This window comes from Pinus tabuliformis, chromosome J (assembly GCF_031772625.1).
Source record: "Pinus tabuliformis cultivar Carrire ecotype Pingquan chromosome J, CPIR1, whole genome shotgun sequence".
Lineage (NCBI taxonomy): Eukaryota > Viridiplantae > Streptophyta > Pinopsida > Pinales > Pinaceae > Pinus > Pinus tabuliformis.
The window spans coordinates 987,044,724-987,058,028 of NC_142295.1; the positions used below are offsets into that span (position 1 = coordinate 987,044,724).

At 37.7% G+C, this 13,305-nt stretch overlaps 1 protein-coding gene across 1 annotated transcript; it reads right to left on the reverse strand.

The window, feature by feature from the left end:
* Positions 1-4,978: 4,978 nt before the first annotated feature.
* Positions 4,979-10,039, reverse strand: LOC149230164 (uncharacterized). Its single transcript, XM_089381216.1, has 3 exons — positions 9,926-10,039; positions 9,343-9,831; positions 4,979-9,208 (listed from the first exon to the last, which is right to left on the reverse strand). The coding sequence occupies exons 1-3, from the start codon at positions 10,037-10,039 to the stop codon at positions 4,979-4,981; spliced, it is 4,833 nt and encodes a 1,610-aa protein (XP_089237342.1).
* Positions 10,040-13,305: the final 3,266 nt, after the last annotated feature.

Genomic DNA, 13,305 nt, shown 5'->3' on the forward strand with positions numbered 1-13,305 from the left:
TAAGTTAAATAGCAAAAGTAACACAAAATAAGTAAATACTTTTATAGACAATCTCCTTTTGTTCAATAAGTTAAATAGCAAAAGTAACACAAAATAAGTAAATACTTTTATAGACAATCATCTCATATAAATGTAAGTGTATTACTTTTGTATTTTGTTGTTTAGGTGAATTGTGACTTTAGATGAATGTGTGAAAAGTAATTATTTATGAGTAAAATGTATTATAATTATGAATACATATTTTTCTTAAAAAGTTATATATTTAAATAAGGAGCGTGATGTTTTTGTGTTTTTATTTTTGAGGATATAAGTAATCTTGTTGCATTATTGAATTGTATGACTATAGAAACTAAGATTAAAACTACATGATTATGCAATTAAGTTGATTTTATTAAATTAATAGATGAGTTGTTTGGATATAATCCGGAAAAAAGTAATTGGGTATTAAAGATGTCTTGCTATGATTAATCTAAATACTTAGTTGGAGAGAAATGCTAAGTTGGATGAAAAAGAAAAACTGGAGAAAAGGGTATGTTTTAAAGATTTTATTTGGTTGTTGTTGTTTTTTATTTTATTTTTTTAAATAAAAATCCTAGGTAACTAAGGGATGTACACCCTTAAAGGAGCATGCTACTAAGGAAAAAATATAATAGGAAGATCGATCAGAAAACCATTAAGGAACACAAGATGGTTGCTGATTCCTAAAAGCAAGAAGGTCTAACCTTTGGTGGAAATTCGTCGGTTGAGAGGAACATGCTCTCTCCCCCGAATATTCCCAAGCGATACTTTTTGGTGAGATTATTTGATATTAATAAGAATTATATATATATATATATATATATATATATATATATATGTTAATTACTAATAGTAGTGTGGTGATTGATGATTGGTAATATTAATGTAATTTACAATATTTTATAAGAGTACAATATCATGTATGCTTCAATGTATATTTAAGTTCATGATCAGTAAACTACCATGGATATTCCACTTGACAATTCATCACAACAGATCTAATATTATTATATTAAAACTCTGAAAATTATACACTATTATAGTTTATTAAACTTTAAGATTTGTGGATTTAGTAGTAATTAGTGCATGCAAACGAAAATTATGCAAAAAAGTAGAGAATGACAAAATAAGCCTACACACACATAAGGCACAAGATATGCTCTTTGAGAAATCCTTTGGCTAGAAGGTGAGGTTGCTTCACTCTCTTTCTCTATTTGAAAATATAGTTGATGTACAAAGAAATAATGTGTATGGCCTGCTACAGTGCACAAATCCTCTCAGTGTGCTCTACCTCCTATCTCTCCTAGCTATCTTTTCTTAGTTATGGAACAAAATGCTCTGGAAAGAAGGGAATGTCTCTTCCTCCTAGTGGCCTGATTATAACACAACCCGATAGCCTACAAGTGGTTAAGTAGGTGTGAAAACAGGAAGGTCAACTTCTTAGTGGCATAACTTTTGCATATAGACTTTGATTCACGTGTTTCTAGGGTCGTTGGAAAAGTATTTGTGTGTAGAATAGCATGAAAAGGTCCCACTCTAAAGAAACAAAGCTTTGCCTTTTGCCCCAAAAAACATTGTTTGATGACTCAAAATGCTCTTGAAAGGTTTCAGACTTCGTTTCGCCAAATTGGGTCACGGAAAAATTGTCTTGTGAGCTGATTCCTCCACTTTTTCCACTCCAAATACATCGAGAAGGATAACAAACAATATAATGATACAATTCAGATCAGTTCAAAAATGAATATATTTCTTTGCTAAGATTTTCTATTTATATCTGAATTGAATATATGTATTTTAAAATTTTATTATGCTATCATGACTCTACTTAATCTAAATTTTATAAAGAATTATTAATACTAGACTCATAAAATCCTTGAGATAAGACTATATGGGTGAATAATTCATGCTTAGAGTTATTAGTCTAGTATACATATAATATTTATAATTATACAAAGCTAACTAGACTATATATATATAATGCTTCGAAGAACCAATAACGGTATTATGTTAGAATGAGCTAGAAATGTTTAAGGATCTAATAATAATATTATTAATTCATAATGGTTATATAACTAAAAATAGATGAAAAACATACCAAAGTAAAATTAAAATATTAAAGTATTGACATATTGTTTCTTTGTCGAAAATAAGTATAAACTTGAACCCTAGAAATCTAGCATGGTAAATGATAATAACAACAAAGAAGGGTAAGGAAACATGGAAAAACCAAGTTAATATCATATATGAGTTTGGTTAAGACTCTTTCAGTATATCAACTAGCATTCTATGTTTTAATAAAGATAAGCAATTAACCTGATGATTCCCTCTAATTGAAATTAATGAATCATGTAATATATATATGTGGAATAACCTTGTGTTAGTATTTAGTCCAAGAAGAACTCTCCACAAGGGAGTAAAATATTTTCTATTAGAATAGAAGAAACAATAAAATCATTATAAGTTAATGATGATAAGACCGTATCTTCGATGGACATAGTTTGTGCAATAAGGAAATAAAAACCATATGAGTATGTGTAAGTGGTGTTGACCATTGTTAAACATTTCAAGCGGAAGTAAATGGTGTAAATGTAGGCCATGAAACCAAGAATAGTATGCCTATATTGGCGACTGTATGACAGTTAAAATTTAATCGATATGAGTTTAAACTAAATTTTCACAAATCATTCGAGAAAGAAAAATATTATGCAATTACAAAAAAATAATAATTATTGAAGTACTTGACATTGAATTTAGAAAGGTAAAACAAAACAAATAATGGAGCCATTCGTCTCATTATAATTACAAATGTAATGGGTTCTTCTGTCCAATATTAAATGGAAATTCCTGAACTATGACAAACAACAAACGTTTAGCTTGGTAAATCTATATGTCTCAAAAGGGCTAACAAGCACCCCCCCTCCCAAAAAAAAAAAAGTGAACAATTAACAATTCTGAAGTTTAAACTAAAATCAAAATGTATGTCCGAGAACATAACGCCTCCAGCGTTACCATTCTGTGGAAACCATTGTAAAAAGTTGGGTTATTATGATAGAAAAAGAAGGGTAATTATCTGCCATGAAAGGAGTTATCTGCAGAGGAATCGTCTGGACGGCCAAAAGTGGTGAGAATCTAGGCAAAAAAAATTCAAATTTTTTTGTAGATACACTGTTTGAATCGTGTTTTTATGGTGGAAATGGATTCAGCACCATCAAAAACTTCTAAAACAGCTAAAATTTTGAAGTTTAACAACTATAACATAGATTTACAAAAATCGTTGGCAGATTTTATCTAAATATGACCGGAATTTCCATAATATTCCAAGCAACTCCTCCGCTAGACTAAGTTGTAAATAAATTAGTATCTAGCCCTCGTTGTTTTTTTTTGTAAGCTAGTGCGGTACTCTATTTGCCATTACTATAAAACCATTTGAAAATTACAAAACATGGACAGGTCATCGCCCGCCCTTAAGGGAAACCAGGCTTACCATCTGAAATGTTTGAAAGCCATCCAAAAACAAAATGTAACCAGTCTTTCTATCCATGCAATATAAACATCCAGTTTTACTAACAATTTAGAGTCTTTGCCCATCAGCATATATATAAACAAAACATAGAAAACCAACCATACTGAAAAAAGCCGCTGCACTGCTGCTGTAACATATGACTGCTGCTACTATAAGCTACTGCTTTGGATCCTCTTGCCCCTCCTTCTCCAGCTTGACCCCCAAACCTCCCGCCTGCAACAGCTGCACAATATTGTCCATCTTCTTTTCTTGCATCATGAGAATGAGTTGAATGTTTTTCAGCTCCTTTTTCGTAGTGGGAATTCCCTGAATCAGCTCTGCCATCTCGAGAGCCACCTGTTCCATGGCTTTAGCTAATAAACGTTTCATCCCCCAATACACATGCAGCGACTATTTGTATAGTGACATTCGACCGCGGGTGTGTCCAGGATCAGGTAAGTATTGTTCCCAATCATCCATCTCTGGCTCTGAATACCCCTGCAGAGCTTCGTCTTCCATTTGTTCTATCATCTTTCGGATATTCGGATGAGTATCCACCACATACGCAGCCTCTTGCAGACGCCTCCGTAGATCCTTCTTCCCCCGCTTGTGACCTCGTCCCTCACTGGCTGCTCCCTCCCCTGTATCCTCATACTGGTTTGCGTTTCGATGGCCGCGACCACCTCGGCCAGCTGGGCGCCCTCTCCCTCGCTATGGCCCTCGCCCCCGCATTTCCCCACTCCGACCGCGTTCAGCATCACTCCAGTCTTGACTGTCGTCCTCACTATTCTCCACTGTCCGCATCAGGGGCTTCCCCAAACCCACTTTACCTCTCCCTCCTCTGCGAGGTGCTTCCTCTGCAAAACTCTTCGTCACATCCAATTCCTCGTCCGAATCCCCCTGAAAGTCAATGAAAGCCTTCTTCATGGTTTCCCCCACTGGGTTCTTGCCTTTCTCCATTGGGTTCGCCGTTTGACTATGCGTAATCCTACCTCCACTCCTCTCCTGATACTCCATCAGCCTACAGACACTCGGCTTATAGAATTGGGCTGCGAAATTCCTTACTCTAATGTAATGCAGGGGGAGGTTAAAGGAATTGCATGCAATACTAAAGGACCCAAGATCCTGCCACCTTGCTATCAAAGCCCAGCACGATCTGGCTATATCATTAATATCCCTGCCTGTAACACCGCCATTATGCGAGGGTAGTAGGAGTACTCCGCCGTCGTAATGTGAACGTCGCCTCGGTACCTTAGCCCAATTGCATCTTGGGATTCTCAATCTCCCCCTGGGTGGCATGCTACCCTCCTTAAGGTTATTAACCACATAAGATCGAAATGCTGTATAGTATGATCGCCGCTTAAATGCGTTGTCCTTCCGCCTGCAGAGTATCCTTCCCAGATGTGTAATGAATCCGCTGCAAAACCGTTGTAACATCATATCCTAGGTATAATGAAATCATTGCGCCGAGCTCCTCTGCCAAGCTACCGCATCAACGTAATCTTGATGTATGATTATATCTAAGTCATGCCAGCTGGGATCATTTTGTACCGATGCCCAACTGCAATCCACTCTCCTACTCGGCCCTCCACCCCCCCAATTAGCCAATAGATCGGCTGCCCGGTTGCCATTACGTAGCACATGAGTAATCAGAATGTATTCAATCCTACGCAAGAGTTGTTCAATGTCCTGCAGGATCGCAGCTGTCCGCCAACTCTTGGAGACAGAGACCCAACTCTTTCCGTTTCTTAACTTCTTCAACATGTCAACAGTAATGAGTGAATCACCCTCTATCTCTAACCCCAGATAACCATTTCGAACTGCTATTCTGAGGCCATGATAAACTGCCCAGAGCTCCGCTTCATTGTTTGTCATCTCTCCGCCATCTTCAGCAAAAATCCATCTTGTATGACCACTATTATCCCTGAACAGACCCCCAAAGCCTGCTTGCCCCGGGTTACCCTTGGAAGCACCATCGAAATTAAGCTTCAATCTTCGCTCACCAGGCATTCGGTAATGGTTAGGGCTTGGTACTTCTTTCTTTAGTTGCCGGTCAGGACTGGGATAAAGCATTTGGAACGCCAAGTTTAGTTGGAGTATGATCCTCTGTTCCTCCGGGTTCAGACGCCAATCCTCTTCATCCCAAGCTTCTGCTAACACCGTTTCTTTCAAAGATCGGCATATCTCCTCCCAAAGCTGCTGCCTTTGCCTATAGGTATCCCGAAAGATTCGTCGATTCCTTTCTTTCCAGATCGCCCAGATGAGAAAACCGGGTGCGAGATTCCAGAGTCTTCTTACAACAGGACTTTGGAAATTGCCTTTGCCCCAGTGAAATAGCGTATTCCGTATACTACCAGGATCCCTCCTCGTCATTCCGAAAAGTACTCGGATCTCCTCCCAAATGCTGAGAGTATACATACAATGATTCAGCAAATGCTCCTGGGTTTCGAAAGCCTCATTACATAGATGGCAACAGGACGGACCGATCATGCCTCGTTTTTGCAAATTATCCCAGGTGAGGATCCTCCCTCTACAGACCAGCCAAGCAAAGCAAGTAACCTTAGGCCACCATTTACATCCCCAAATATGTTTCCAGGCAACTGGCTCGTCCGGTCTATCCTCCTTCGTAGCCCAATAATATGCTTCCTTTACCGTAAACATTCCAATCATTGCCTTACCCCATCGCATGATATCAGTACCTTCGCGAATTTTTATTTTCCGCATTTCTATTATCCGATCAAAAGATTGTCGCGCCTCTTGTCCCAGGTTATCCATCCATTCATCCGGTCTTCGCCATTCTCGCCATATATCAAACTGTTGCGCACGTTTCCAATAATCTTTAACGTAATGCATCCCTCTTCTTTGCGCTATTCCTTGTACATCTTGCAAACTTGGTAATCTATTCAAAATACTCCATTGTTGCCAACTATCTTCCCAAAACCGGGCGGAATTTCCATCCCGGATTTCCCAAAAGGCATAGTCCTGCACTAAAGCCTTATTTCTATTGGCGAAATCCCAAATCTGTGAACCCCTAGGGGTAGCCTGTAAATGTAATCGTTCCACAGGGTACTGAGGCATTCGATATTTATATTGCCATATTCGTTTCCAGACATCATCTCCTCCCTGAACCCATCGCCACCATAGTTTTGCTCCAAGGATATTATTGACAATTTCCGGGTCTCGCACACCCAGGCCCCCTTCCTCTTTCCGCATAATTACCTTCTTCCATGATACCAGCGGCCATTTCCGCTGCTGCTTGGGACCACCCCATAAAAATTTACCAAAGATTTCTCGCAGTTTACTACAGACGGCTTTTGGAGCAGGCATAATCGACAAGTGATAAATTGGAATAGATAATAAGACAGATTTCAATAAGACAATTCTACTTGGTAAGTTCAGCAATCTAAATGTCCAAGTATCTAGCCTGTTTCTAACTCGTTCCAACAAACTTTGCCAGTTCTTAATCCTATTGGGGTTTGCATCCAGTTGAATGCCCAAATACTTCGTGGGAAGCTCCCCCCTCTTAAACCCTAAAACTCTGGTTAAATGGGATTTAATAGATTCATGCGAATTAAAAATGAAAGTACATGATTTATCATTATTAATCTCCATACCTGCTGCATTCTTGAAGACTTCAAGGATCCTCTTGAAGTTCCTCACCTCCTTTAACGATGCTTCGCCAAATAACATTAAATCATCAACGAATTGTTGATGTGTGAGAATCAGATTATGTCCCCACAGTCTTATACCTCTGATTCTTCTGTCCAGAACTTCCTTCTTGATTTTCCTACCTAATCCTTCCATAGCCAAGATGAACAAAAACGGAGAGATGGGGTCCCCTTGCCTAATTCCCCTACTGGCATGGAACTGGGGCGTGGGAATTCCATTCAGCAAGATTGAAAAACTTGGAGTAGAAATCATACTAAAAATCCATGCTATCCATCTTTTTGCAAAACCAAAGGCGTCCAAAACCGCACTGAGATATTCCCAGTTTAATCTATCATAAGCCTTTGATAGATCCAGCTTCATGAGCATCCCTTTTTGTTTATTCATTTTTAGAGAATGAATCACCTCCTGAGATACCACTATTCCATCCAGGATTTGCCTACCCTCTACAAACCCCGTCTGTTCAGGCGCTATTAAGTTAGGAAGAAGAGGTTTCAGTCTTTTCACGATCAAAGTGGAGATTATCTTGTAAATAACGTTGCAAAGGGCTATAGGACGATAACCCTGTGGTTCTTCTGAGCTTTTACTTTTTGGAATTAAGGTCAGAAAATTCGAGTTGATTCCTGGCCATATTCGCTGTCTCATTCGAGATTCTTCCACAGCCGCTAGTATATCTTTACCCATAAACTTCCAACCAGCCTGGAAGAATTCCACTGTAAACCCATCAGGGCCTGGAGCCTTATTCTTGCTCATTCCCAAAACAACTTCTCCTAATTCATCCATTGTCACAGCCCGCATTAATGCCATATTTTGCTCTTCAGTTACTAACCGCGGTATTTCTCTACAAATAGAATTGATAGCTTCGCCTCTATTCCGATGAGTTTCTGTCAAAATTCCTTGGAAGTAATCGATTAGCGCTTTTGCAATGTCTTTCTGATCAAGTACTCTGTTTCCCTCAACATTCTTGATTGAATATATTCGATTCTTCTGTCTATGTTGAATCATCGCCTGGTGAAAAAATCTGGTGTTACTCTCCCCTTCCCGCAGCCATTTAATTCTTGACTTTTGTCGCCACAATATCTCCTCTTGCTTCCGTCTCTCCTCCAACTGACTAATGATGTGACCTTCCTCCCTACTTAAGGCCTCATCTCGTCCCTCCAGAATAATCCTTTGCTGGATATCCTCCATTGCGCGTTCTAACTGTTGCTTATCTTGAATAATATGCCCAAATTCTTTCCTATTCCAGTCTTTGATACGCCTTTTAATTTCTCTTAATTTCAGTTGGAGAGTATGCATTTTCCCACCACTGGCATTGATATTTATCTGATTCCACCACTCGTCCACTTTCTGCATGAACGTCGGATCTCTCAGCCAGAACGACTCAAATCGAAAAGGCTTTTTCCCTTTGACCATGTTGATATCAACAACTAAACGAATGGGCCAGTGATCTGAGCCAAGCGTAGGAAGAATGGTCGCCTCAATAAACACATCTCGATTCAAAATACTCTCAGACAACAAAAACCGATCCAGTCTGCAAGCAATTTGATTGTGACCTCCTCTGCGGTTATTCCACGTGTGAACTCCATTATTGGTTGGAATATCGACTAACCTCAAGTCCCTAATCATGTCATTAAACAACACCATAAGCTGGTCCTCTCGTCTGATACCACCTTGCTTCTCGCTTATATCCGTAATCATATTATAGTCCCCGCCAACTATCCATGGGATATCTGGGAGTAAGCTTCTCAAATTATAAATATTCTTTATGAAATCAGGCCGCTCTCGATAATTATGGGGACCATATACGGCGGTAATAAGCACTGGATCACCTGTACCCACTGGTCGAAACAATCCAGAAAGGATTCGAGGGAGACTACACCAGTGCTCAAAAATTACCTCTTCCGGATTCCACAAAATAGCCAAACCACTTGCTGTTCCAATCGCATCCAAAGCCATAACCTCATATCCTATTCGTAATTGTTGAATAATACCTGCTAACTGTTGACTTTCCATCTTTGTCACCTGAAGCATCATGATACTGGGTTTATCTTTCTGCACTCTGTCTTTCAGATAGCGCTGTTTGCCTTTACTATTTAAACCCCTAATATTCCAACTAGTTATAATCATTAAAATTTCTTAGAAATTTGTTGGAATACCTCTGACAGAGGTATCACCCTTCCAGAATTAACTAAGGTCTCCCCCACTGCTTGGATTGACTCATTTAAAGTCCTTCTCCCTTTTTTTCGACCTCCTTTTCCTTGGCCCTCCCCTTCAATAGCTTGGATCCCCTGGTTTCCCGTTTGATCACTACTGGTTCCGACCAGTGCTTCTTTCTTCTCCTTATAGCGTTGAAAGGTTTCTTTATACAATTGTTTCTCTTTCTCCGGGATAAATCTTTCATCCAATTTTGTCCATTCAGTAAGTAATTTCTTCAATATCCTTTCCTCATCTGCACCCACTTCCTTAATCTCCTCCGTGATGATTCTTGATAATTCTTCTGGAGTTTCCTTTCTTTCACCCCTTTCTCCCTCCATTGCTCTACTGGGGCTCCTACTTTTACGTTTGCCATCCTTAATGATATCCATGGGAATAATCTCATTACTCAGCTTAGCCTGTTTATCTCCTTCCTGCTCATCGCCTATTTCCTGAAGGGCATTAAACGGATTTCTATTCTCAATTGGAGGCTCAGTTGGGAAGGCAGTGATTCACCAGTCTTGATTGCCATTTATTGCCCAGTACTGGGGGGTCGCTACTGGAAGCCGCTAGTCCCCGTCGTTCTGCTGTGACTCCTCTGTTTCCTAACATAGCATTTCTATAGGAGGGGTTTTCACCCTCCCCCTGCCCATCATCCATGGGTGCTCGTAGGTCAAAACGCCACTGAATTGGTCCAGTTACTATCTATGTAGAAATCGTTTTGACGCAGCCGTAATCGATGACGCACCAGCTGGCTGATACGTTATATCTGTCGACGTGTTTAATTACACCACTGAAACCCTCAATTCGAATGTTTAATTACACATTATCGAAACCTGACTAAAAGCACATTACCTCTCAATCTTGTGATTAACCTATCACAAGAATTAAGAACAGAGTGTTGAAATGAAACATTACCATTCCATATCTAGCCCTCGTTGTTGTAAGCATTGGAGATATTATAAATTACGACCATAATCATCGTACTCATAATAATTCGAAACAATAAATTAGTATGTAGCCGTCGTTGTTGTAAGCATTGGAGATATTATAAATTACGACCATAATCATCGTACTCATAATAATTCGAAACAAGAAATTCATAATAAAATCTAACTCGAAAATGTATGCCATCCTATAAGAATAGAGAGAAAAGGGAAATGGGTTTAAACCCTACCCAAGGTGGCCGCGAAGATACCAGTCTTGGAAACGGTAGAGTGACGCCATAGCCACGCTAATTCCTGTCCACTAAAATTAATGGTGAAAAACCCTTGAACGCAGAGATGTAACACCAAGTAAGGAAAACATCAGAAAATTTGAACTAAATTAACCTGAAAGAGAACACTAAGAAGGTTCTCTACCTGTGACAATCAGTATAAAGAAAACTCGAAATCCTCTTGTAGAAATTCCTGGCTACTCTGTCCATTGTTTGATAAAATCAACGAAAGAGTGAGTAATAGAATTATAATGGAACAAAGAACCAAATTAAACAAGAAGACATGAATATATAAAGGATAAAACTACCTCTGGAAGGATACGTTGACAACTATAGTTCTCGAGGTGAATTTATCAAATGCCTCGTAAGTATTCAAACCATCTCGAGGATGAAGGTGGAAAAATGTTGACAAAAACCCTGGGATGTATCACAGAATGAGCCTCCAGAAAAACGTTTGAATGACAAAATAGAACATAGAAAGGGTTTTCTCATCCTTTTGAAACCCTTAAGGACTTTCTAGTGTAGGATTTGTTGGTTGAATCGTGACCCTTGAGAGTGGGGAGGATAAATGAGCCACTTGAAGCTACATGGATTATCATTGCATGGCCTATACCTAATCACACCATGTGTAAAGTATCGGCCACCCCATAATACCATATATCGCATATGGTTGAAACAAAATCATACCCAAATTTTTAAAAGGGTGTATATATTTTACATAACTATATATGGATAGATGATATGAATAATGTTGAGGGCAAAGAGAGTCCGGTGAGCTATGTTAATAAAGGTTAATGTAAATTTTTTTCATGGGTAGGGGTTCATGTTGTCAAAAGAAGGTTATATATAAATGATAATCATTATGTTACCATGAATGATTAATAGTAGAGTATGTTTCAAACATATCAATAACATCTATATGTTTGACACCATTATATGTATGAACTAGTTATCTAGTTATTAGTAGAATGTTATATATAAATGATAATCATTATGTTGCCATCAACTATTAATAGTACGATTAATAGTAGAGTATATTTTAAACATATCAATAACATCAAGATGTTTGACACCATTATATGTATGAACTAGTTATTAGTAGAATGTTATATATAAATGATAATCATTATGTTACCATGAACGATTAATAGTAGAGTATGTTTCAAACATATCAATAACATTGAGATGTTTGACACGAGTATATGTATGAACTAGTTACTAGGCAATTAGTATGAGAACATAAAGAAAGTATGTGAGTCATTGGAAAATAAATTAAGTATTTTGAAATAGAATAAAAGAAATGAAAAGAACTAAAGCATTGTATAATAAGTTTGTTTCTATTTTAATTTAATTAAAGTAATAAAAATTATAACTTGTAAATTGGGAAAAGGGACAGAGTGATAAAATAGGTGAAATACTTAGAAGTTTCATTCATATTAAGAAATTATAGTACAAAAAATATAAATTTAAGGAATGGAAGTATGTTACATGTGGTAATAGAATTGTAGGTCCAGAATTGATGCATAAGGGTCAAACCATAGCTAAAATAATTGTGTAGAAAATGTTATGTTTAGGAAAATTAATTCTGAATTTATTGTAATGATATATAGTAGCAAGCTGGAAGGACTGTAGTGATGGTAGAAACCTCTACCAAATATCTTGGTGAAGGTGATCAATTTGGGTTGAGTTTGGAGATGAAAGATCACCTCCAACAACCCAACTTCTAGAAATTGTGAAAGACACGAGACAAGAGTTGACAAGTATCAGGGCCAACAATGAACACTTGCTGAAGGAAAGTGCAAAGTAGGAGAAGCTCATTAAAGAGTTGACTGAAAATGAAACCCATAAACCTTTAGATACAAAGGTAGAAGGGGAAAAAGAAGACCCCTTAAAGTAGAAAACCACTGAAAATGAACCTCATTAATCTGAACATGAATATGAAAAAGCTAAAAGTGAAGAAGAATCAAATAAAACATCTCTAAGATCTACTAAATAAAGAAACAAAAAGAAAACAAAACTCCAGTGAGAGTTTAAAAAGGTTAGACCACCTACATTTGATGGAGGAAAATAAGAAGAGTAGAAGCCTAGTTGTTGAAAACCACTAAATATTTTCAAGTATATGAATATTCAAGTAATCTAAAGGCCAGATTGGTAGCGTGTCAACTACAAGGCAAAGCTACACTATGGTGGGAGGAAGCAAAAATAGTACACAATATAGAAGATAAAACAATCATCTGGGCAGAATTTTAGAAATAGTTCAAGGAAAAATATCCAACTGAAAGATATTATGATGATTGAGCTAAAGAATTCCATGATCTAAGGTTGGGAAAGTATGGAAAAATTTGTGGCAAAATTTACAAATCTCTTAAGATATGTTCCATAGTTAGATAGGAAAAGGAGATGGTGCAACATTTTTTGAACTGTCTTCCTCTCTCATACAAGGAAATAATTGAATTTGATAATCCAAAGACCATGGATGATGCTGTAAGAAAATGGAGGATATGCTATAAGCAGTTCAAATAGAAGAATGAAGGTTCAAAATCATGGTCTACTAGAGATAAAAGTAAATTTTGAATGGAAATTAAGATGTTAAAATCCTCTATGCTAATTTTTTTTGGAAAGGACCATCAACGCAAGAGGTTCAACTAGAGTAATCAACCACAAATTGCACAATTTCAAACTAGTTCCAAGCAAATTAATCTAAACAATA